The following is a 27,047-nucleotide window of genomic DNA, read 5'->3' as shown; positions in this document are numbered from 1 at the left end:
AGTGTTGGCTTCAGTGAGGCGGTCCCCGTGGAGAGTTTCTGGGTGAACAAAACAGTGCTTGGTGAAATCACGTGTCCTCTCGTGACTGGTTTTAATGGTTGTAATTATTTTGTGTAGTTTTGCATCTTTGTGCTCATTTCAAACATGTTTTTCCTCGTTTTATGCCTCGTTGTTTTCACACCTTCAAGCTAACTTTGTTGCCTTTTTTGGCCCTTTGGAGCTGTTTTTAAAAATATTTGTGATCCGGCAGACGTTAAAGGTCTGAACGCTGCATTACATGGTCTTATTCTTTAAATGCATTTTCTAAATGGACGAGTATTCGAATGGCACTTTTCGAACAATAATAAAAATCCTTTGAATTCACTTCCTCTTCTTGATTTCAGCTGTTTCAGCTTCATATGAAACAATCGTTCTTTTGCTTCAGTCATTCTGAACTTCATTGTTTGAGTTGAGTTGACAGCATGACTTACTCTTGCATGTTAAACAGTAAAGTCATATTTGCTGGTTTTAAGCACACGTGTGCTTGTATCTCTACGCCTGACTTCAGGTCTGCAGCGTGTTTTTGCAGTCGAGCCATTTTGCGTCTGGTTGTGGTCGTTTATCGCCCGCGAAGCTCATTCAGTAATCCACGAGCGTCCGCAGCCGTCGTCATCGACTCATCAATGATTCAGACCTTCTGACGTCTCGGAGCTCTTTCTGCGGCTCTCTGAACATAACTGCTTTTCTTCTTCTTCAGCTGAGCTGCTGCTGCCGTGAAGCCGATGCATTTATACAGCACATTTCACCCGGAGGCACCAAACTGCTTCACAGAGCACTCAAAGGCCCCACAAACAATGAGAAAACAATCAAAAGTGAGCAAGCGCACAAAATGAAACCAATAAAAGCAACAAAACACTGCACACACAGCAAAAACTAAAAAGAAATGAAAACAATAAAAATAAATATCTTCGATTTAGAGGAAATGTAACTAAAAGCTTCGCTCACGTCCTCAGCACCATCCTTATTTTCTTCACACGGATCAGTTTGAGGCCCAAAATGAACAAAAACCATAAATGAAGAAAGATGGTCCGTGCCTTAGGTTCCGGTGGACACGACCTTTGAACCCTCAAAGGCTCATTTCAGCCAAATAACCAATAAAAATCAATTAAATCTAGACATGCCTGCTTCTTTACAATCATAAATGAGGATAAAAATCTGTCTCTGTAATGGCACCAACAAACATACAGTCACATCATTCCCTCCTGCTCTTGTGTGGCTTCTCTAAGGGACTCTGACTGGTTCTGATCCCTGATTGGCTGCTGTCTCTGCAGGTCGCCATCGACTTCACAGCATCCAACGGAGACCCTCGGAACAGCTGCTCCCTGCACTACATCCACCCGTACCAGCCCAACGAGTACCTGAAGGCTCTGGTGGCCGTGGGAGAAATCTGCCAGGACTACGACAGGTCACTTCAACTCAGCAGCCAATCACAAAGCTCCATTCATTACTGTGTTCATGTACTCACAAGATTAAAGAAACATCACTTATGAGCAGCGATAGCTCAGTAGGTAGAGTGGCCGAATCCACTGAACGGCTACCCTGAGGTACCCCTGAGTGAGGTACCGTCCCTGCTCACTGCTTCACTGAGTGAGTGGGGCAAATGCAGAGAGGAAGTTCCCCACAGGTCAACATAGTATACATTATTAATATTTATTATTATCCTGCCTGGTTACACTCCCAACGTGGGCGTGGCCTCTTTGACTGACAGGCGGCTGTAGCCGCTAGCTGTCTGCTAGCTGCACCTGAACTGGAGATCTGAGCCTTTTGAATGACATCATCTGACCAATAATATGGCTGCTGTGTACTTAGCTGCACTAGCACACATCACCAGGCCGACTAACACGATTACTGTTAACTATGAATCACACAAAGCTACTCTTACAGAGTCCAAGAAGCTGCAAAGGAGTAAAGTCAGTTTCGAGTTAGCGGTCTTCTACACTTCAGTCCTCGTACTAAGCTAGCAACAGGTCAAACATCTAGCTCAGCGGTCTCCAACCTTTTTCGCGCCACGGACCGGTTTATGCCCGACAATATTTTAACGGACCGGCCTTTAAGGTGTCGCGGATAAATACAAGAAAATAAAACTAGTACTGGTACCGAAAAAAAGAAGATTTATTCATAACAGACGTGAAAAGACCCAGGAAAAGCGAGTTAACGATAAAAACGATAACAAAATAACGCTGAAAACCGATAAAAACCCTGAAAACCAAACATTTCACACCTGAGCCTCAACTCTCGCGGCCCGGTACCAAACCACTCACGGACCGGTACCGGTCCGAGGCCCGGGGGTTGGGGACCGCTGGTCTAACTCACAGAATGTATTTAATTGAATTTTAGATGAACTGGACAGAGATTCCTAACATCACAGTGATGTAAGGAAGTAATCACTTCTCAGCCAATCAGCAGACATTTCTTTTGCTTTGTGTTCAAGTATCCAATCAGAAAGCTCCTCCAGTGTCTCTTTTCCTTCTTCACCTTTACTTTTTTGTCTTTTTTCCTTTCAGTGACAAAATGTTCCCGGCGTTCGGCTTCGGAGCTCGGATCCCTCCAGACTACAAGGTAATTTAACAGCCCGGCTCGTCGGCGTTCCCAGCATGCACTCTGTCTGCAGAGGCTGAGGCTGACCCTGTGATTACCTTCCCACCTCCCTGCCCTCGTCACCTCCCCGGGGTGCTGCCGGCTGAATGCTTCCTTTCCTGTGCAGCAGCCTTTGGTTGGCGGTCTGACGCTGCATTCAAATCAGCTTTCAAAGTCCTGATTAGCTCCATTCAGAGTCCGAGTCGGCGCCCTGAAAATATAGCGCGGCACGCAGCCGGAACAAGATTAGTCAAGAATATTAAACAGCCTTCAGCTTACGCAGCGTTACATTAATCAACAATAGGAAGTCTAATGTCTAATGTGATCAGGAACTTTTTCCTGAGTGTGGAGGCGTACACAGTGGAAGTTTGATCCTGGGAGGAGACGCACATCCCTGTCAGCACACATACACAAATACACAGGGGTTCACTGGGACTTCAGAGAACAGCCAGACATTAGCAGCCGAGCTGGAATCAGTCTGCAGGTGCTCGAGGAGATCCCTCAAGCAGCCAAAGTGAAATCATTTAAATCAGTCTTTGATTTTCAGAAACTGATTCCTCAAAATATTTGATCACACGTCTGACGAGTGTGTCTCACACAGGAAGAATATTAACTCTGTGAACTCCTGTCTACGTTCAGCTCGTATCTGGATAAAGCAGCTCCCTGCTGCCCTAACCTGGTGCAGGAACGAGCGCGCTGTGCAGACCACGCCCACTTCCTCTGAACGCTGTAGTGTAAAAACACCGAGTGCTGGAACTGCAGCTCCTCTGTGGCTTCAGTTTGCTTTACAAAGCTTACAGCTTTAATCTTTCTCAGCGCTCCCTCGCCTGTCAGTTAGACTAGAAACTCACCTGTCCTGTGAGTGTGCTGTGAGGCGGGGGGAGGGAGGGGGAGGGGGCAGGTAACTACTCAGCTTCGATTTCAAGAAGAAGAAGAGCAGGAAGCGATGAAGACGGATGAAGGTGAAGAGTTTTATTGTGAGTTTTCTTTCTGCAGGTTGTTTTTTTTGATGCAGAGATCAAACAGACTTCCTGTTCCCCCTCCCTCCCCCTCCCTCCCCCTCTCTGCTCCAGGTCTCCCACGACTTCGCAGTGAATTTTAATGAGGAGAACCCGGAGTGTGCAGGTAGGTTCTTTGATTTCCTGTCGTTGAAAATTAAAAACAGGCAGAAAAACCACTCAAATATTTGACAGCGAGCTTCAGAAGCTGTTTGAAGTGAGAATGAGTTTGATGGTGACAGCGAATCAGGAAGAACCGTTCACCGCGCCGCTGATGTTTCCTGTAGGCTCGGTTTGATTTCCTAAACTGGGAAGTGTTTTATTTTTTATTTTGCCTTAAAGTGATGAGGTGATCACAGAAGCCACGTAGGAGAGTCGTCCACACAAAAGACTAGGAGGGAAGTATTACATCCAGATTCAGTATTTGCAAACGTGTCGTCTTCTTCTTCTTCACGGAGGTTAACCCTTTAAAACCAGTAAGAGCAGCACGCTCCGTTTTGCGTAACTAGTTTTAAATCCTGTAGCTCTGCAACCCTGTAAGCTAGCGCAATCATTTTTTTTGCATATGAAACCGGAGGAGTTGTACTTGCATCTTATGCCATCAGCTTGACCTCGGTCAAAGGTATTTCAAAAATAAAACTATGAAGACACGTAAAATAAATTTCCTGTGGTGGGAAACTATTTTGTGCAACTTTTTTGTATTTACAGTTTTGAGGGATGAGCCTCTTAAATTTCTCTAACTAGAAATATGTTAAAAAACAAAAACGATTTAATTTTTTTGTAGTTTATTGCACTTTTTTGCAATTTATGTAATTACTATGCACTTAATGCAGACATATTATTTAAATTTGGGCTATAATGGTTGTATTGATGTATATCAACTTGAAATGCTCCCAAAAATGGCTCCACAGCATGTAAAAATATACTATAAGCTCTGGCGGACTTGGTTCTATGGTCGGTCTTAAAGGCTTAAGCCACAGCCTGGTAATGGCTTTTCTTGCTGCTGTAAGAAGAATCTTAGTTAAATATAAGTCCTCTCTTTTAACTCTATCATCAATATTTCCTCAAAACAAAGCAGTACAGTTCTCAGGGACCTTGTAACCAAAGACTTTTTGTAAGGTATCATTAACTGTTGTCCAGAATGGGTTAATTTTAGAGCAAGACCAGAAGATATGGGAGTGGTTAGCTGCCAATTCACCACAGTTTCTCCAACAAGGCTGCTGTGTGCCCACCTGCTTACTCCTAATGTGAGGAGTGATAAAAAACCCAATAAGGCATTTCCAATTAAATTCCCGCCACTGTAGGGAATTTGTGGACGTTTGAAGTGAACCACATAACTGGCACCATGTTTCATCTGTGATTGATAGTTTTAGTTCCTGTTCCCATTTTGTCTTTACATATAAAGAGGTGAATCTTTGATTCGTCATCAAATTGGAGTATAATTTGGATGCTAGTTTAGTAGTTTTCTGCTGGTAGGAGTCGCACATTGTTTCAATTAGAGGGTTAATCATCTCAGCCTCAGCTATCTCTTTATTGTAATAATCTCGAAGTTGTAGATATCGAAAAAAATCCTGGTTTTCCAATTCAAATATTACATTATCTGCAAATAATCCTATTTTAAGTTCCCTTTTTCCTATAAAGATCCCTTTTATATTAATATATAAATTTTATTGAGTCTTGAGTGAAACCAAATCTTTCTAAGGTCTGATACAAGAATCCCCACCCAACCCTGTCGAAAGCCTTTTCGGCGTCCGGACTAATAAGAGCTGCATCCCATTTATTACTATCAATTTTGTGAAGTATGTGTAATGTCCTCCTGATATTGTCCTGTGTTTGCCTCCCTGGAATGAATCCACATTCGTCGTCCTCAATTATATCATTAATGAACAGTTTGATTAGTTTAGCTATAATTGAAGTATACAATTTGTAGTCTACATGTAGGATCGATATCGGTCTGTAATTTGCACAGTTATCTCTATCCTTTCCTTCCTTGGGGATCAAAGACAGGATAGCATCTTTCCACGACGGGGGTATCGGGCCGTTCTTTATTATCCAATTCAGAGTTCTCAGCAGGATAGGGTTGAGCTTAAATACCTTATACCATTCTGCGGGGAACCCGTCACTGCCTGGGGTTTTGTTGGCTTTCGGTCTACTGATTGCCTTATTCAGTTCTTCTACTGTGATTTCCTTAGTAAGTACTTTGTTTTGGTTTTTCCAATGGCAGGTAGGTCTAGTGAGTACAAACAATTTTTTTTAATTGATTGTACATCTACATTTCCTTCTTGCAGATAGAGATTTTGGTAGTAATTGTTGAAAATGTTTTCTATTTCTTCCGGTTTAGCTTCCAACTCTTGAGTTATAGGGTTTCTAATTTGGTGTATTGCTGTATCTATCTGCTGCTTTCGCAGTCTGCGAGCGAATAATTTGGCAGATTTAGGGCCTAGGTCGTAATAATTTAGTTTCAAATATCTTGCCTTTCTTTCCGCTTCCTGATTCAATATTTTCTATTTGTATTTAGACCTCTAAGATTTGTCTCTGTGTTATGGGGTCCCTTTTAGTCCTGAAGGTTTGTTCCAGCTCTTTTAAATTTTTCGTCAGCTGATTATATTTTTCAATTCTTTTTTTTTAACAAAAGAAGCTTTTGCTGTCAAGCTTCCCCACAGAACAGCTTTCATTGAATCCCAAAGAATTAGAGGGTTCACTTCTCCGTTGTCATTCTCTTTAATGATTGCATCTATTTCTTGTTTAATATCATATGTAATAGATTCATTATTCAGAAGCCCTACATTAAGGCTCCTTTGTTCCTTGGAAGTGAGTCCAGCTGAATTGTCAGAAAAATCGCGTTATGATCTGAGACATCCGCTACCTCGATTCTACAGTCGAACACTCTGTGACATTCTTCCTTTTGCATTAAGAAATAATCAGTCCGGGTGTGCACTGAGTGTGGAATTGAGTAGTGTGTGTAGTCCCTTTGTGAAGGGTGCAGCAATCTCCAGACATCCACCAGTCTTGTTTCCTCAAGTGTCAAGTCTAAGTGTCTGCTTATATGTGTTTTGCATCTAGTTTGACTAGTTGTGTCCAAACAATAATTCAATATTACGTTGAAGTCTCCTGCACAAATACACATACCCTCTGCCTCCACTGAGATTGGGTCAAAAAGGTCTTTAAAGAATGATTTGGGACTATTTGGTGCAGACAAGAGTCAAGATACTATTTAAAGCTTTGCCCTTCACAATGATGCACCGTCCTTCTTTATCTTTTATTTCTTCAAAGAGTTCGAATGACAAATTGTTCGCCATAAGAATGGCCACGCCTCTTTTATGGCTGTTGATATGGGAGCTATAATATGTTTTTCTACATCCATGTTTCTTTAATTTTTCGTTCTCTTGTGGTGACAAATGGGTTTCCTGCAGAAAGATTAAATCCTTATTTTCTTTGTAAATGTTTGTTAATACTCTGGCTCTTTTGATTGGATAACCCAGGCTGTTAACATCAAGCGACATCAATTTCAGACACCGTGAGACTTGATCAATATTCAATGAGTGAAAGAATATTTGCCCGAAGGCTGCGAATACTCAAACAGGCCAACAGGCATTTGTGAATTAAACCTCTAAACTAGAACTCAGAGGATTCACAGCTGATATCTGACCTCATCTAAATGTTTGAAATATTCATTTGTGAATTTAAAATCAGAAAAAAATCAAAAGACGTCAGAGACATTTTCTGTGCTCGTTCCTGATTAAAGTGTAAAATAATGGTTCAGCAGTGTGTACCTCTGTGACTGTGTGTACTAACACTGGCAGTCTGAATCAACTCCTCAGTGTCTTTGAAATGCAGTATAAATAAATCTAAAGCTGCACATTACAGATATTTTCCTCGATCTCTACGTAGTGACTGAAACAAAGAGGCCTTGGTGTAACTGAGTATCCTCTGCAGGGGGTCTTGACTCTCCCATAGGGACGGGGGAGGAGTTGAGTCACGTGGGCGGGGCTCAGAGTGGAGCCGTCACTCACAGTGAAAGAAGCTGGTGGTCTGGGCCTGTGGCGCCTCGTAGGTGAGATGCAGGAAACCCGACAGCTTCGGGCCAATCAGGAACCAGTTTTAGCACGAAGATGGCGGCCGCGGCAGAGAAGAAACAAAAAAGAAAACTTCCCGACAGCTAAAACATTGACAAGTGTTACATTTTGACTTTCTTCTTAAATGGAAAAGTGAAAATAAGGCAGAGTCATTTTATCGGAGCTGTTGCTTTAGGCAGACATACAGATGTTGACAGCTGGAGTTGCTGCTCTGACCTCACAACTGTTTCCTCCTGGTTTTGAGGGGAGACAGGCAGACAGTGTTTAGATAAAGGCCTCTCGCACTCTTGGCTGCTAAAGGTCATCGATCAGCTCAGAGACACTTCAACCCCGACGCTCTTAATTAAGTCTGAGTGCGTCTTCCTGATGACCTTCAGACAGTAAATCACAGCGTTGCCTCCGGGCATGCTGGGATGCCTCTGAAAGGACCCGGAGAGACGGACCGTGGAGCCTCACAGACCTCATACGTCCAAGGCGAAACAGAAGGAGACACTCATAACATTAAATGTATAAACATAAGTTATGTAGTTAATGAGCAGCTGGTTTACCGGTTCCTCTCTCTGCAGCGCCCCCCAGTGTATGAAGTTAGGCCAAATATAGTTAACACACGCAGACTTTCTATTCAATTAGAAAAGTGTCGTTTTTGTGTTCTTCCAAAAGTCGAAAAGACTCAGTTTGAATAAAATCACTGACAGGTTTAAATATAAAGCTGACAGTTCGTCTCACAGAATAAACGTGATGGATTTCTATCACCGAGATGACCTGAGACCGTCAGACTGTGATAAATACAGACTGAAGTGTAATCACTTACAGCAGATGAAAGCTCGGGTAAAAAGGCGAGGGATGAAAGGAGCTCGGACCAAAGCGTGGGGTGTAACGAACGAGCTTCGGGCACGACAGCGATGCTTCGTCAGGGACGCGTCGCCAAAAACACGAGGCTGGCAGAGCAAGTCCAGAGCAACAGCGACACTAACGCAGAGAGAGGCGGAGCAAGAAACAAACTACAAACATGAATCATCAGTAAATTTAATAATAATGATAAAAAAATGAAACACATAAAAGCACAAATATAAAGATACAGAAGTGAATCTTTATACAAAGGTAATAAAAGACAAAACTGCCCAAAAATTAATATTTAAAGCACACCTTTAAGATCGCGGACTGTATATAAATGATGTAACAGGAACCATGATGTCACTACTGGTTTCTGTAGCCCAAATAAAGTAGAAGAAATTTTTGAAGCTCTAAAATAACTTCACATGTGATCAAGTGACCACGAAGGTGCAGCTAACGCTAGCTAGCATGGTTAACAGCGATCCAGTGTACAGGTGCATCACACGGGCGCAGAAACCTGAAGCTCTTCGTGGACCGAGCGGCTTCCTGCCTGCTCACTGAACAAAATTACTGGGTGTGGATGTGATTAGTGAGCTGCTACTCGAGGGAAAACCACTAAAGGTACAGGGAACACCGTCCACTGTCGGCTTTATCAGGAAAAGAGCAATCATGCTCCCAACGTGTTATATTATCAGCATCACGCACGAATCATCCACAGTTAAAAGCTCTGAATCCCCCAAAGCTGGACAAACAAACAGAGACTTTTTCCAACAACAGCCTTTTTCACCTGTTAATAGAACAAACGGCAGCTTGTTCTGATTCAAAGCTGGTGATTTCTGCTTTATAAGAAGGCAAAAGTTTGATTAAAACCCTGAATGAAGAGGTGTGCACAGCTGTGGATCTACAGGTAGAAATGCTCGTTCTATGACTGAGAATCTTCAGGTAGAGACGAGATTTACTGTCAAGAACAACTGGTAACCAAACCCAAGACAGCTCTGGCTTTGTCTGGTTCTAGTTTTTCGGAACCAGACTGTCTCTGATTGTTTTTGTGTCCTGTCAGGCATCCAGGGTGTGGTAGAGGCGTACCAGGCCTGCCTACCAAAGCTGCAGCTCTACGGCCCCACCAACATCGCACCCATCATCCAGAAAGTCGCCAAGTCTGCCTCGCAGGAGGTGCACACCAAAGAGGCCATGGTGAGACGCGATCTAGTTTCATGTTCCAATAAAGTTTTCAGACAGGAAACCTTTTTCATACCTGTGTCTCAGGAATATGCACAATGTCTCTTTGTGTACTGGTACCACGGGAATATCATCCCGGGAGCACGCAGCGCTGCCTCAGATATTAGCCATGCTGCTCGAAAAATGGTGCAAAAGAGTTCCTGCTGCATGGAAACACGAGGCAAACGGGTCAGGACCAGTGCCGTCACCACCACAAACCGTGGCTGATGACTTTTGACAAAATGATTGTATTTAAAGGCCGAGGAAAGAGCGTCCTTAACTGCAACCAGAAACTACACTTCAAAGCTTCACCCTGAGCTACCCACATCAAAACACCGAGCTCAGGGGAAGGCTGCCAGCCAAGAGGGCAGATTTGAGCAGGCTGGCTGGCAATTCAACACTTTCAGTTATTGTTTGATCTTCAAATAAAAACCTAATAATAATAAAATGAACCAGACTTTTATGACAAACACTCCTCACAGAGTACAGTTTAAAGATCGTGCAATTAGAAACAGGAAGAAAAGGCTTTGAGACGCCGGCTCGGCCGCTAACAAGGCTGCTATAATGACTCCGCTGGGATTTCTTCACCGGTTTCTCTTCATCCACTTTAAGCCTCACTCTACAGAAACGTAGACGAACTACACACACACATATGTATATATATATATATAATTTGAAATGCTGCCACTGCTTCTTTTAAAACCTGCTGGATTTACACTGATAGTTCTGGCCGCAGGAGCTGGTCTGACTGGGTCTCTTCATGTTCAATCCTCCAGCAATACTTCATCCTGCTGATCCTGACAGACGGCGTCATCACCGACATGGCCGACACGAGGGAGGCCATCGTTCAGGCTTCCCACCTCCCCATGTCCATCATCATCGTTGGGGTCGGGAACGCCGACTTCAGCGACATGCAGATGCTGGACGGCGATGACGGGATCCTGCGCTCACCCAAAGGAGAGCCCGTCCTCCGGGACATCGTTCAGTTCGTCCCCTTCCGCAACTTCAAACACGTGAGTCCATCGTGTTCGAAAACTGTACCGTGTCAGAGCAACGTCATACACAGCGAACGTGCTCGTTGAACTAACACATAATAACTGGTTATGGTGAACACGTGTAACTCCTGCCGTGTTACATCTGTGACCGGGTGGTTTTTAGAGTCATGTGGAAACTCCAGAGGAATCAGGCTAACTGCTCCTCAGCAGCTGTGAGCACCTGTATAAGTGTAGACGTTTGGGCACTTTGCAGTTCTGAAGGATTCAGGTGTGTTAGCACAATGCAATGCTCAGACTTCACGGGCCTCAGGTCACCTGTTAAAGGTCAAAGTTCATGACAGAACAATTAGAAGACGACTGAACAAGTGTGGCTTGTTTGGAAGAGAAAACATCTCTCCAAAAGGAACTCGGCAGCAGGGATCAGGTTTGCAAAGCCTCTGGAGACTTCTGGAACAAATGGGAGATGTTTGTTCATCATGTGCAGCATGTGTGGGTAAAATCAAACACGTCATATCAGGACAAACACGTTGTATCACCTGTTGGCACGGTGATGGAGCAATGAGGGTTTCATCCCCTTGCAGTCACTGAGTCTCCATGAACCCACGGCCAAAGCTCGGCCCAAACTGGGTCATGAACAGGACAATGACCCCGAGCACAGCGGCGAAAGAAACGAACGAAGGCTCTGTAACGGTCCAGAGTCCAGAGCTCAGAGAGCTGTGCATGAATAATGCTGCAGACCCGAAGACCTGAAGCGCCGCTGTAAAGGAGAGTGGGTCAAAATGAAGACCTGAACAATGACTCGTCGCTGTCGCCCTATAATAAAAATTAAATTGCATATATTTTTACCTATAAGATAATATTTATGTTTTTCTCACATCTTCACTGATGTTTACAAACCTTTAACCTCACTTTTTTGTGTTTGTTATTATGAAGCATGTTTGTGTAAATTATTAGAAACACTTTCTCTGTTGTTCAGCAGTTACAAACCTCTAATTAGAGCACCAGATGGTGTGTTCATTTGAAAACTCTCTTGTTGATGGGAGATGCAGTGTTTAAATATAATTGCATGTGACCCTAAAATAACAGCGGACGACAGGGAAGTGATGGAAAGCAATAAACAGAGGAGGACGAGAGGAGAGGCTGTGAAGTTGTTGAAAAAAAATCTGTTTTCACCCTATAAGAAGGGAAATGGGGACAATCTGCCGGCCAGTCTCAAGTGGAAAATTCTTTATTTCACTCGAATGAATTTTCAGTCTGAGTGTAGTGACAGTACAGTACGAGAGATTCACAGTTCGGACTCGTTGGGAAGATTCATTCTCCTGCATTTATTCTGTGATGAATGAGAGTTTCTGTCTTTGGACCCCAAGAGAAGCAATTTTTATTTGACAGCAGCAGAACGAGGCAGAGACGAGAGGCTGCGACAGACGCTGCTTCAAACAATTACCGCTGTCTGGGATTTTTCCCAAGGGGAAGATGCTGAAATGAAATTTAAAGACCGTGTCTTAAGTTGTTCTACCTTCCTCAAAACAGAACATCAGATTAAATTCCATCTGCAGCACATGCACATGCTCGGATTTGAGGGTCTGGTTTATTTATGCTGCTGCTTTTACGCCACTCTCGCACTGAGGAAAACACTGAGACCACGGCACGACCAAAGTTACTGCAACTGTGTGCAACAGAGCGATAAGACAGAGTCAGACAGATTCAGAAAGTGGTTGCAAGGAAATCCCTCAGCAACTTGCTTATATACAGGAGTGCAACCAGTCTGCAACCAGTCTGCAACCAGTCAGCAACCAAATGAGTGAGTCTCCTCTTGCAAAGAGATTCATCATCACAGACTGACTCAGATTAATTGCAATGTTTTGGCGATCTTTTATAAATTAGACTTCAGTTATTGGCAAGTCTTTGTGAATCCGTCTGAGAGGCAGTGTGACTGTTGGGAGACAGGAAGCCATCATCACTGACCCGTGCAATCACAAGTGGTCGCTCTAGGCAGCCGGCAGGTTCCTGCAGCTGCTTACAGCCACCGAATGTGAAGCAAATTTAGTACAATCACTGAACCGTTACCAGTTTTTCCTTCGAGGTCGCTGCTTATGTTTTTATTCCATTAATCCGAGTGTGTGTTACTACTAATTTTACATTTTCCAAAAGATGTGTGCAAAATATTGAACTTTTGTTTTAGAGAAAAAGCAAAATCAGCTACGTGCACCATGGATCAAGGTAAAACACCTGCTTTATCAGCGATGGAGAAGGGCAGCTATTCTGTTGTTGGGGTCTGCAGGTGTTGAGCTGCAGTTTTATGAACATTTAAAGATCAACTCTTCCCTCTGCACTCTGTGTTTTAACTGACGGCTCTGCTCTCTCCTCCTCAGGCGTCTCCAGCCGCTCTGGCTAAGAGTGTGCTAGCAGAAGTGCCCAACCAGGTGGTTGACTACTACAACAGCAAGGGCATCAAGCCCAAAGTGCCCAGCCAGTACCAGTCTTCCAGGCCATTTGGTCCATGAGCCTACTGCCACAGCTGCCGCTGGACAGCACAACCTGGGCTGAGAAAAATGTTTACTGTCTTTTGTTCTTTGTTAATGCGGATGATGAAGGTGCTACCTGCAGTGTCCTATCATTACAACGTGGCTTATTTTAGACCCGAGCAGACGACGTCAGTCTCTGGAGTAGAAGTCGTGAGTCGACTTAGTGCTGGGTCTAAGTTTCACCAATCTGAACCAGGTCAGGTCTCGTTTTTACCGATACAGTCATCTACCTGAGGGTGCATGCTATCATCCTTCATCACGATCACTACCTGAGGGGAAAAGGAGCAGAAGTTAAAGGAAAAGTGGAGCTGTTTACAAGTTAATAGAAAACCTGCTGATGCATCAGCTGTTTGTTCCACTTTTATGAAAATCGTGGCCAAAGTTTTTATTTAGACCTGCTTTTATTTTGGGTGCAATAAGAAGAAACACGGCTTTCAGTCTGATGCAGAGCTACTAATTATTTAGCTGCGTTAGCCGTGGAGCAGTCTTCTTATTATAATGCTGCTCTTTGTTGTTAATCGGTCGGTATAACCAACCGCACACCATCCTGCTGCTGCTGCTGGTTGTCTTCTTTCTCTGTCGGGGTCTGTTCAGGTCGACTGCTTTGTGCAAACCTCGGTCTGTTGGGGTCAGGATTGACCTGCTAGTTCAACATAATGGAAGCCTGTTTTGTAGCTGGGAAAACCTCGACGTTAGTTTGGTTCAAAACAAAAACAAGAGAGTTTGGATTACATCAGTTTTAGTTAGCATGCTTCGGGGGAAATGGGCCGTGTCATTGGATGAGAAAGAAACTGAAGGAGGATCTTGTCATGAGAAACTTTCTGCTATAAATACTTGTTACCACTGCCTATCCTGGCATCCAAGTTATAATTCTCCTTAAAGACTAAACCTGATCTGTTCACATCAGCATTTTTGCTCAAGGCTCAAAACCCTTTCTGATTCTGAAAACTCACAGCGAGCTTTTGTGGAGTGTGAGGTGGAATCAAAAGAATCAAACAGGCTCGTTTCATTGGCCAATCTGTTCTTCAGGGTCATCTCTGTGTGGCGCTCTCTGGACGTCCTGTTCAAACAGCAGTAACATTCACAGCTGTGATTTCACCCGGGACCTGAAATGATCTGAACACCTTTTTGGCACAGTAGACCCAGCACACGCCACAGACACACAACTGAAAGTGATTGGAACATAACGTCCAGGGAGCGCTTTAAAAGTAGTCCAGCGACGCTGCCTTGAACAGCTGATTGGCCAGATTTCACCGTATTTTTTTTATTCGATGGAGTGAAGAACCTTTTTGATTGGAGGCCGTCACAGCCAATGAATATAGAGGATAGCATGACCTGTCTATGTTGTGCAAACTGCTAGTATTAAACAACTTGGTGTCTGTTTAGTGAAAATGTTTTGGTGCTGTCACTGCAACACTGAGATTTCCTGTGGACAAATGGAATTTGAGGTGACCAGGATGTGACCCGTGGAGCTGAGCTTAGGGAAATTATGGATACTTTAAGTCCAGCATGGCATTAAAAAGGAACTGCTCGACAAACTAAACTTTAATTTAGCAAGTTTTGTCAGTGTATCCATTGATTTATCTTTTTTTGGCGTATAGCATTGCAAAAAGACGATGACAAAAACGTGTAACGAAGCCTGGATCTCATCGTTTAGCTTTATCTGATCATAAAAAACGATGTTCAGCGAGTCATCCTAAATTCTCTTCACAAAGTAAAGTGAGCTTTCCTCAAACTGGGGCGTTTTGTGGGTGGAAACAACATCCTGAAACTTCATTTAGACCTGCAGCAGAAATAAAAGGGAAAATGGTTGAGAACTGGGTTATTCCCAAAAGGGAAGAACAGCATGAAGGTCAGGAAGGAATTCATCACATCCCAGCGTACACACTGGCAACTGCAAACGTAGCACCTTTAGCATCCGCTGTGCATGCAGGGTCGGCAGGCTGAGCAGACTGTAGCGTTCAGGAGCATTTTATGTGGAAAAGCACACAAACGGGCAACTCTGACCAATTAAACGCTGCTTCCCTGCAGACAGCATGACGGGCGGGGAACCAGTCGATGAAGGAATGTATGACCCCACCCCCACCTCATTTGTTTTTATAAGAGTTTATTGAGATTTTGCTAAATTTCGTAAGGTTCGTATGTAGTAAAGCATTTCGGATCTCTGCCAGAGGAACAAGTGCGCTGCCTTCACAGACGTCTGCATCCTCCACAGTTTTTATCTCCAGGTCAGGCAGATGCATGAACTGTTGTTTTGCATGCAAATCTCCATGCAGGACTGTGCGGTCCTTGTGGTTTCTGTTTCCTGGTAGTGAATAATATGAGTAATAATTATGTTTACAATGTGCCCAGTGATGGGGCTGTTCTACTCTCAAGCATGTTCACATGTAAATGACGATGTGCGAGTAGATTGAAAAGCACAAATGGAGCATCTTTGGAGAAATTTCTAGATTATGGTGATAGATTTTGGTCACGTTGTGTCACAACACCTGTCCGTTTGTCTTCATGTTTTTAAAAAATGAAGACAAAAGCTTGTTGTCTTTTAGGTTTATTGCAAATTACTGAAGCATCCAAACGTTTGTAGGACGCTGTCACAGATACGGCCACACCTCTTGGTGTTGGTTAGTGAAATCCTTCAGAGGGATCAGAAGTGTCCAAACAGCCGTGTGTGATAACTTAAACCTGCATTTTTACACATATGTTCATTCAGCATGTTTTCACAGTTCTCTGCATGCAGCTCATTAACAACATGGTAATAACTGAGGTATTTAATAATATAATACCACGGACTAACCAAGCAAAGCTCGGCACTGACAGCGGGTAGTTGCACAGTAATAACAGGAAAATCCATTTAAAAGTACCAATGAGGCCAAACGCAGCTACTGTGTATAGTTTAGTTTTTGACAGTGATGTGCTAACCTGCTGATAATGATGGTGAACGTTAAAGTTTTTACTTTTTTGGCTAATTTTAACCGAAAACCTTTAAATCTAATATTAGAAAATGATGAAATGAATCATTTATTTTTGAACATTTTACTGTGACTGAAAGCACTTGTGTTGCTTTCTGTGTAAGAATCAAACTACACCTCTCTAATTGAATTTTAATGTAATGATATTTACACAATCAAAGTGTTTTTATTAGTAAGTGTGCACAATTATCACGTTGTACACGAGCTGGAATATGAAGTAGTGACAGCTCAGCTTCCGTGTGCTTTACATGTTTCCTTCTCACAAGGTTGAACTCGAGCTGCTGCACAGGCACCGTTTCATTTAGCGATGGAAGATTTTTTAAGACACTTTGATTTCTGCTGTCGATCAAAGAGCAAAGGTGGGGGACAGGTGTTGAGTCACATGACTTAGTGTTGTGTTAACATGCAGTATTGTGTGCAAAACAATGAAAAACTGACTTATAATAAAGTTTTATCAGTAAGCTTCGAGTGTCTCGGTATTTTTAGTGAATCTGTTTAATGTGTTCAATGCAACTTTTTTAATGCATTTAAAATATTTTATTCATTCAACCAATTAATCAAATCATTTAATTCAATTTAACTTTATTTATATAGCACCAAATCACAACAACAGTTACCTCAAGGTGCTTTATATTGTCAGGTAAAAGCTCCACCATAATACAGAGAAAAGCCCAACAATCATATGACCCCCTATAAGCTGCACTTTGGCGACAGTGGGAAGGAAAAAGTCCCTTTTAACAGGAAGAAACCTCTGGCAGAACCAGGCTCAGGGAGGGGCGGGGCCATCTGCTCGGACTTTATTTCAAACATAAGTGACACGTGATAATACACACTGAAGACATCAAATTCACATGGAATATATAAAAAACAATTTCCTGTTCAAAAAGGAGTCGGAGGAAGCAGGTGCTCATCTGTTATCTTTATTAGTTCTGGTTATAGAATGTAAAATATGCATATATGCTGTAAAGACTCATGTTATACTAATACATAGATCTTTATAGATTAATCTATAAGTATATTATCACAGTACAACCACAAAAATATTTAATCCTCTGCCTCATCCATGCTTTACAAGTGTTTTATATAATTTCTATCAAACTGGTTTATATTTGTATATTTTTTTACATCCTAAAACATCAAATCTGTTCACCTGCTGGTGTGAGCCATGATTCCATCAGGAAGTCTCACAATGGCACAAAGCAAACATGACAGATATTTGAAGTGATAGTAAAGAAACTGGACTTCATGCACCTGACACTGTAGCTCCATCCTGTCCAAGTCTACTTTGTCTCCATTATACTGACAATGAGGAAAGCATGGAAAGGTGAGTGTGAGGACTTGGAGACACAAGGCTGAGACTGAGCTGGCTCGGACATGTGCAGAGGAGGGACAGTGGACATATTGGACAAAAGATGCTTAAGATGGAGCTGAGGAGGAAAAGAGGAAGACCTCAGAGGAGATTCATGGATGTGGTGAAGGAGGACATGCAGAGGGTTGGTGTGACAGAGCAGGATGCTGAGATTGGTGTGTTTGTGGTGTGGACCCAGAAAGCAGGCAAGAGAGAGACGGAACTGAATCTTAACACAAAGCGAGACGTTTATTTGGCTGAAAAAACACCAACACAAAACAAGGCCAGGCGAACAGAGGCCAGTACAACACTAAAACCTGAACTGGGAATGATTATGACAAGAGAAACATTGGAGGTTACTGTCTATATGCACTGGTCCCTCAGCCTGTGTATATAAAATAGTGCAACATAGAGATAGTTTTGTATACGCCTGCTTTATTCACCGACTCTCAGCTAACCAACTGCATGAGCTGCAGCTCTTTAATAACAATGGTTTGTGAAGTCATGTTAAAATTTCTTTCACATTGCATCGTTGTTTTCCCGTTTTAGAGGTTATATGATCGTTGGCCCCTGTCTTGCAGTCTGTGTTGTCTGTAACCCTGTGAGAGTAAAGATGGAAATGAAGGAGAATTTTCCAGCTGTCCCAACATCCTCTGTGTGGATCCCAAACAAGGATGGCAGCAGTAATTAAACCACGCGGCTGTTTGTTCGGAGGCGTGACGGGTTCACGGGCAGGAGGAGAAAGATGAAAAGAGGCCATTAGCTCTGACAACAGGACAAAAGAAAAACAGCACGATGCCACTGACTCGACACAAAGCTGCTGTCGCTGAGAGCTAAGAAACGTGAAGCAGTGTGGATCAAAGAAGCACGACTCAAACATGTCTGTGTGAACGCAGAGGCACACAGTTTGCCTACCTGATTAAACACAGGTAGAATTTAACATGTTTAATGCCTCATGTATGAAAAACATGCCGACTGTGTGTGTCAGCGTCAGTTTAAACAAACACGTGCGTTAGAATTTCATTTACACTGAAACTGGCAACAAGTTCTTTACTCAAACTGCTGATTTGATAACATAATGACTTCAGAATAGTTAAACATCAGCCCTGCTTTCACTCTGACACTGCATCAGCCACTCAGTTCAAATTTACCAGGCAAACGTTTCCAGCTACCGGACCACAAGAGGTGAATCTGCAACAGGCTTTCCTGGCATTAAGTATTCAAAGGACCTGTCAACCACTCAGTAATTTAAATAGAAGCTGCTGAAACAACTGGCAAACATAGTCATTGACACATATAAGTTACAAAGCTTTTTCCAAGGCTCCAGCAAACCACAGTGAGCGCCATCATCCACACATGGTGCACAGTGAGCAGTGATGAACGTCCCCAGGAGTGGCAGGGATAAGAAGAGTACGCCGACAACATCAGCGACTCATCCAGGCCACAGATTAACCCAGAACAACGTCTAAAGATCAGATCTTGTAAGATGATATTGTTCGGTAAACAGTTTGATGATTGTTTACGAGCAGAGCTCGGGTGAGTCCGGTGTTCAAGGAGTGTCTGTACACGAGCCTCACCTCAGACCCAGAGAATTACAGGTCATCCAAGCATTTATGTGTTCACGACACATCTGTGGTTTAACTTAGTTTAACGTATCATCTGCATAGAAATGAAAAACTGTTCAGTGTTGTCTGATAATATCGTGTGAGGGAAGCATGTGTAGTGTAAAGAGCCCAGCCTATCAGAGAAATACAAACCAAACCAGTGCAGCTTTTAGCTTCAGTTGGATGAGGATTGGTTGATTGTAGCTGGATGAAGACGCTGGTTGTTTGTCCCTGTTATGACTCAGCTGAAAGTTACCTCTGCTGATTAATGTCAGGACCTTCAGCTGCTGATTCTCTAAACGTTGAAGCGCTCTGACTCACAGAGGACTTTAGTAACGCTGTTTAATTAAAGCAGGTTCAGCAGGTCTTTAATTACCTCAGCACACATGTGCAGGAAGAGCCTCCAAACTAAGGAGGTTAATGAGGAGCAGCCAATCGGAAGCTGCTGCTCTGTGCTTTAAAAAGAATGACGGGAACTCCAAACGGTGGCTTCAGACTGACAGAGCAGACATCAGAAGCTTGGTTTTCATGCAGATGGCAAAACAAAAGCCCCTCAGTCTTTCCTTTTACACTTTACAGGCTGCGTTTTATTGGATTCATTCCACTGAAGCTCTCGGAGGATAAGAAGCACTTCAGGAAATACTCCGACACTCATCCTTTTGGGAATGTTTCCCTGTGTTTCACTTAATCTCTCACAAAGAGCAGAAACAGAACTGCTGCTGAATCACTGCCCTTCTCTGCAGTTGAGGACATTTCCTGATTTATCCATGATGGTCTCTACTGCTTTATGTTTACAGTGTAAACAATGGATGCAGTCATCCATCCATCCAGTTCTGTTCTGTTTATCCTCATCGGGGTCGTGGGGGGCGGGATTAATGGATCAGCTTCCATGGGGTCCCGGTGATGTTGCACACAGATATCCTGTACCGAACGTTTTTGTATTTTTTCTAAAATAACTTCAGTGTAACTTTTGTCCTGCTCGCTAAATTTCCCTGTTTTCCATTTTTATTTACAGAGGACACGTTTATGGCTCGCTGTGAGGCAACAGTGCTGACCGCTGCAGCGCCGCGCTGACCGCTGCAGCGCCGTGCTGTCCGCTTAACTCCAGAAAATAGTGAATTTCACACAGTTCAGTGGGCTACAAACACTAGTGTCGATCTGATACCAGCGTTGGTGTCGATATTTGGATCGATCTGTCCACCTTTGCCTTACAGGTGCTTTTCCAGTCCTACGGGGAGTCAGTCTGTCTGTCCATCACTTTGGTCCAACCTGCTATTGTTTACTGTACGGACACTTGTATCAAGGAAGTGATTGTTTATAGCAGCTCTCGGGAAACTGAAGTAACAAGGACTCTGCCATTATTAACACACAAACACATCAACACTCAGAGTCGTGCTGTTAGAGTGAGTTACAGATGTGAGCGAGCTGTTGGAGGTAATGACTCAGACATTTGTGTATTTATTCAAACATCCTACATTAATGGTTTAATACAGTGAATACTTGGTGAGGAAAGTTTTTTGGACTTTAAATGGCAACATATTTTCAGAAGCATCGTCAATAAACCAACAACCACATAAACAACCAGCTATTACAGTTGTGCTAAGCTAAGCTAAGCTAAGCTAAGCTAGGCTAGGTTAGGTTAGGTGAGCCTTATCTTTCTCCACAGACCGACAGATTCATCTCCTCTAACCTCTGCTGAAAATGAAAGAGTCTTCTGTTTCATTTGAGAGCATGATTACACAATATTGTGATAATTTAACATTTCAGTTTTACTGTTACAAACATGTTTCATGTAATCTGACAGATATATATGTGAAGCAGCTAACTGACTCCAGTTTACTGGGTCAGTCTTTCCTCACAGTTTGACGTTAGTGATTCCCTCCTTTAGCTGAGGAGCAAAAGAAGATTTTCTGTCCTGTTTTGTTCTGTCTGATATTCTGATAAAACCTATAAGTAATGCAGAGGATAATAAATATGATGAAGAGAATCAGCTTTTAGTTTAAAAAATACTTTCCAACTCTCAGCAGCCAGTATGTGTCAGAGCCCCAGTGCTGAAGGACACCTCGTGGGTGACGGGGAGATGCAGAAGACACAAAGCGCCATGGGTTGTGTAAGAAGCTGTGATGTCACCACATCCCTGTAACCAATGATACTGACTCTCAGTCTTCTGGTGTAAGCTCGGCGTCACCACTCACATCAAACCTCAGCATCAGCACCGGTGTGAGAACAGAAAAAGTCCGAATAGGGAGCAGAGTATTTTGGAAGGGTGAGTAAACAGATTTCTACGTTTCTACTCCAACCGAGCACTCGAGGCCCTTTTTACAACAAACCTCATTCAGCCACACACTCACACTGGATTCTGTCCTTGAGCACCTTATCTAACGTTCACGCACACTCTCACTCCTCTCCTCATCCTTCCAGCTGTTGCTGCGTCTCCTCTGTAACGATGACAAAGACGGACCTGCTCAAACACTCGCACCGTAAATCCTCCCCTCGGGGTGACAAAGGGTCGATGTTTCTGGAGTGAAAGTCAGAAAGGAGGTTTTACCATGACAAGCACTGGGACCTCATAATGAAATGCCCCCTCCAGTTTGAGTGATGGTGTCATGTGTGGCTGTGTGACAGGCAGGACTCATACACAGACTGTAAACTGTAAGCAGCAGCTTTAATGCTGGGAACGTCCTCCATGAAGTAAACTCACAGGAAAAACAAACCAAAACCCTGAACATGAAACTAGAAACTGGAACACAGAACAAGGAGTGACAGAAACGACACGCAGGGACACATGGAGCGGTACGACGGGACAACAAGCACGGAAGACTGAGGACGAAACAGGTGGAAACACAGCTGGGACTAATCAGACATAATGAGACACACTGCACACAGGACAAGGACTATCAAAATAAAACAGGAAACACCAGAGACATTCACAAAGACTCAAACACACTGTGGAGACATGGCGACATTGACACGACTTCATTAATCAATAACTGATTACTTACGGCGACTTCACTGACTTGGAGGAGTACACATCATCAGTGTCCAGCTATATCAACAAGTGCACCGATGACGTCACTGTCTCCAAGATCATCATCTCACGACCCAACCAGAAACCGTGGATTACTGCGGAAGTGCGTGCACTTCTAAGGACCCGAGACTCTGCCTTCAAAGAGGGAGATAAGGTGGCGCTTAGAAGAGCGAGGGCTGAACTTTCTCGGGCCATCAGAGAGGCGAAGCGCGCACACGCCCAGAGAATCCACAACCACTTCAAGGACAGCGGCGACACACGACGCATGTGGCAGGGCTTACAAGCCATCGCTAACTACAGGATGACACCACCTGCCTGTGACAGTGACGGCTCCCTCCCAGATGTGCTTAACAACTTCTATGCTCGGTTCGACAGGCAGAACGACGTGGCGGCGAGGAAGACCACCCCTCCTCCGAACGACCAGGTCCTGTGTCTCACTACAGCTGAGGTGAGGAAAACTCTACGCAGAGTCAATCCACGTAAAGCTGCTGGACCAGACAACATCCCAGGCAGAGTGCTCAGAGAATGTGCTGATCAGCTGGCAAATGTTCTCACCGACATCTTCAACATCTCTCTGAGCAGTGCCGTCGTTCCCACACTGAAAAAAATGCAATAGGGTGGTTGTTGAATTTGCATAGAATTACTTCATATATCCAGCATGACTAATTTAAATTTCACATCTAAACATATTTTTGTCTTTTAATTTTCACATATTCTTTAAGAATATTCATTCTTTTAGAACAAATCATGTTGAAAAGAAACAAGTTAGTCGTGTTTTATCCTCAAGCTCCGCCCCCTGGAAAGGAAAAATCGGCTGCACTGTCCGCCATTTTTGTCTCTCGCTTTGGAAAATCTACTACCATCTGGAGTTTTACACTTGAAGGTAAATAAGATTTTAAAGCTAACACACCAGTGAGAACGAGTGTAGACCCTTTATATATGTGGACTTTTACTGGGTGTTGTTATTTTACAGGTATGTGGGCTGTTTATCGAAAACCATGAAAGGCTAATGTTAGGCTCCAGTTAGCTAATGGTAACCGAAATTATGCGATAAGCAAATTAGTAATTAACATATATAATGTGAGTTAATATTGTTTGTATATTCTTTCAGTCTAAATTAACAGACTATTACAAACTTGCATCGGTGTCTGTAGTAAGTGGTGGTACCTGCAGTGTCTTAACCATTAAACAAGCTAATGTAGGGCTGGGATATGACTAGTTTGTTGAAACATGTCTGCTGCCAATGTGACTGCTCACACACGGTAACATTATCAGCACATAGCCACAGCCGCTATAAACATGCTGAAAGGTCAATCTAGCTTCTGTAGTCAGCAGCTGGAAGACTCAACACAGACCCAAGATTCAGTGTAACGGTTATCTAAATGTTGTGTGTCCTGTTTGTAAGCCCAGAAAAAGAAATTAAATAAAATGACGACCTTGAGCTTCAAGCTAATGTAAGCGTAATGCTATAGCATAAAGCAACTAATGCAATGATGAGGTTGTTAAGTTAGTAAAAATACAGTAAATATATCCAACATGAATCATTTATATTTTTGGTCTAAACATAATTAAGTCTCACGCCTTTCACTTGTTTTAGAAGGATGTTCAGTCTTTTAAAACCAGTCATATCAAAATAACAGAAAATAGTTATGTTTTCTGTTGAAACTCCACCCCCAGGGTGTGTTCTACGAGGGAAAATTCACTGTGGCGGTCCGCCATTTTTTGTCTTCCCCTCGTTTACGTTTGGTGCTGAGCTTTACTTTGTCAAGGTAAACTGAAAACTACATGTTTGAGAGGAAACGAAGAGAACATCCATTAGATGGGGAAGTTTTTCTCATGAATTGCTGTTGAGCAACATAATGGAAAAAACAAGTCATTCCTTAAGTTAACTAACGATAATGCTAGCTTAAGCTGCGGGACAATATTATGTGCATTAGCTTTTTTTCAGTGTGTGCCCAGTCACATTCGCTTGTTTTTTCTCAGTGAATACAGACTAACAAACTTGTGTCCATTTAGTAAACTGGTTGTACCTAAAATGTTTTAGTTAAACAGTTAAATAAGCTAGTTTGCCATGGGGTGGGCTCTGTGTGTGTGTGTTTTGGGGGGGGGGGGTGTCTTCACTAAAGTCGGTTTATTTAGGCCCTAAGGTGTCATGCCCTAAATTTTAGGGCATGACACCTATGCAGTACTCATTAGGAGAGGAAGTGCATGACGTGGGGCTTTATTTCATGTTCTGGGACAGTGAATGTAATCTACTGATAACATGTTAAAGACACACAAAAACCCAACAAATTGTTTAACTGATTTATAGAGAGACTGAGAGGAGGGCTTAAAGAGATAAAAATAATGACAATATAAACATGTTAAATTTATTTTTTCTGTATCGATATATGGTGCTTATCCCTGCTGAAGGGCAGATTGGTGTTGCTTCAGAACAATTGTCTAGCACTGTTATGTAGAGGTGTTACAGTTAAGGTTTTAATAACATTATTTTATTTACTAGTGAAGATTTGCATATGTTATCTCACATTCTGTAAGGTAAATTTTCTGGAAAGGTCAAATTAACTAATTTAACTAAGTATTAATGAAAGACCTTGATGTGTATATGACAATATTAGATGTAGTTTCTGGGTCATTTGGCAGAACTGCAAAATGGCCAGAAGGAGGCAACTGCTGTGGTTGCAAACAGGCTTTGGGTGGTATGGAAGTAAGGGCAACTATGGAACTGCTCAGCAACATGGGACCCATAGCTAATAAATAGTAATATGACAAAAAATAACAACTTTGTGTGGATGTAACCTTGTGAGATTTGAGATTTTGACAGCATTTTTATGTGACAACTTCTCTTTTTAGATAAATGCAGAGTTTAAGCGCATTACCACCATGCCACTGCAGTCCAGATTACTCTCGCAGATAGATGTGCTATCTGACAAACTAATAAAGGTCTTCAAAAGGCGAGGAGGACAAATAGGAAGAAGACTTCAGAACATTCTGGAGCCCACAGCCCAGGTAAGAAAAAAATTAATTTGTATATACACTTTAGGGAAAATAATAATTTTAACAAAATGCTGCTTGTCTCTCTATGCCAGGAGTATGTTGAAAATCACCTGGGATTTTCACAATTTACCATGGGTGCGTTTTTTTTTTTTTTTTTTTTTTTTTCCTTTCTTTTACCTGCATTAGAACTATGTGTGGAGTTCATAGTTGAACACCTCTCTATGCTCTGACAGTATTCTGCTTCTTTGCATGGAGATTTCACTTCATTACCTTTTTAAGCATTCTGAGGACTCAAATCACATGCTGTAATGAATCCATTTTTGTTCACCTAATGTGTTAATGTTAACATTTTTTGGAATAGTGACACAGATTAAAATAAGATTTGATATAATGTTCTTTGACCAGTGTTCTGTTTAATTAAATTTTGGAATTCTGCATTTTCTAGGCCACAGATGAAGCCATTATCCAACGATCTAATAAGGAAACAACCATGGGAATTTACATCATAAAGTCAAGAGATGCCAATGGCAGCCCTGAGGACATCGGGATAGTCCTTGAAGGCCAGAGAGTCTGGCAGGATTTGGATAACTATACCCTAGCAGCTGCAATGCTGTTTGGACTAATGTACACTTTGAACCTCACCTACCCACTGGAAAAGTATACCTTCGAGGTATTATAGAAACTGGTTATGGAGCTCAAAAGGAACAGCCTTTCAAAGAAGGCCCAGGCTTTCAGGACCAGACTGTACAATTGAACAGTTTTCCAGTTATGATGTGGGAACAACATGTTTACCTCTTCAAATATGTACCATCCTTTCTTTTAAGCCAGCACTGGTAAAGTTGCAGGACATAGTGAAACTTATTTTTCTGGCACTTTTCAACTTGGGGCCTTTATTACTGCAGTTTTCACTTTTCAAGCCATGGGTTTTTTTTAAAAAAAAAATTCAAACGTTGAATGTCCATTTTTCTCAATGGAAATGGTGCCTTGCACCAGTTTCACCAGTTTGCAATTTTTTTCCCAAGGTGCACCACTACAAACAGATTGCATCGTCTAGTATTAGTGATTGTGATGTTTAGTGATAGAAGCAAGCCAATACTAATCAGTTTAGGTCTCTTGGTTTTGTGTCTGTGGGTTATAATGTTATTTTAAGTCTCTTCTTTGTGTCATTTTAATAATTACACCCCTGTTGCCATATTACCTCATGGCTCTTACATTTATAAAACTATTTTTTACATAAGCGCGATGTCATAAGGCCCCACAATGTTGAATTCAGGTTCCAGCAGATAACTTTGAGGAATGTTGTGGAATGTTTTTCAAGAGATGCATTGTACAAATATGACTCATGTATATTTTGGAAGCCTGAATTGAAAGTCCATTGTTACAACTGTGTAGTATTTTCAAAAATACAGGTCATTGTTCAAAAATGTTGTGCTTATTTCTTTGATTGAAGAGAAAGTGTACAGTACATACAGTAAGATCAGCCTTAATTTAGTTTCATTTATTGAACACTCAATTATATATTAGATTATATATTATATATTAGAAATTTGTTATAAAATAAAATAAGCTTACCATAAAATAATCTTGTCAATATAACACATAGTAGTCCAATACAATTAACACAAAAAGTTCATGTCTGATAAACAAGTGGTTTCTATAAATATTTGACCGGAATGAAAAACATAACAACAACATAAAAAAGTCATGTTCGTGTTACCAGAAAAATGTGTGCAGGTATAACATAAAAAACTAAGGTTAACCAAACATAACTTAATTTCGTGCAACCGATTACAATAATTTTTTTATGTTTATCCCACTGATTATTTTTTTCAGTGCACG

At 42.3% G+C, this 27,047-nt stretch overlaps 1 protein-coding gene and 1 long non-coding RNA gene across 3 annotated transcripts in view; both read left to right on the top strand.

Annotated features, from left to right (window-relative positions):
- The window catches only part of cpne4a (copine IVa), a 95,489-nt gene extending 78,792 nt beyond the window's left edge, over positions 1-16,697 (top strand). The window contains exons 11-16 of the mRNA XM_082552736.1: positions 1,311-1,444; positions 2,544-2,598; positions 3,690-3,741; positions 9,585-9,718; positions 10,519-10,755; positions 13,110-16,697. Of these exons, the coding sequence (XP_082408862.1) occupies positions 1,311-1,444; positions 2,544-2,598; positions 3,690-3,741; positions 9,585-9,718; positions 10,519-10,755; positions 13,110-13,241 (744 nt within the window). The 3' untranslated portion in view covers positions 13,242-16,697. The remainder of the gene's footprint in view (positions 1-1,310; positions 1,445-2,543; positions 2,599-3,689; positions 3,742-9,584; positions 9,719-10,518; positions 10,756-13,109) is intronic.
- Positions 16,698-22,800: 6,103 nt separating this feature from the next.
- LOC309717867 lies at positions 22,801-26,626 on the top strand. 2 transcript variants are annotated; one of them, XR_014279833.1, is made up of 3 exons: positions 22,801-23,094; positions 25,065-25,220; positions 25,654-26,626. It is a non-coding gene; the product is annotated as an uncharacterized lncRNA (long non-coding RNA). The 2 variants fall into 2 exon arrangements; XR_014279834.1 differs by lacking the exon at positions 25,654-26,626 and adding an exon at positions 25,395-25,645.
- Positions 26,627-27,047: the final 421 nt, after the last annotated feature.

This window comes from Aulonocara stuartgranti (assembly GCF_965226115.1).
Source record: "Aulonocara stuartgranti genome assembly, chromosome: 11".
NCBI classification, from domain to species: Eukaryota; Metazoa; Chordata; class Actinopteri; order Cichliformes; family Cichlidae; genus Aulonocara; species Aulonocara stuartgranti.
The sequence above is the reverse complement of the archived record's forward strand: the minus strand, read 5'-3'. Positions and strand labels throughout refer to the sequence as shown.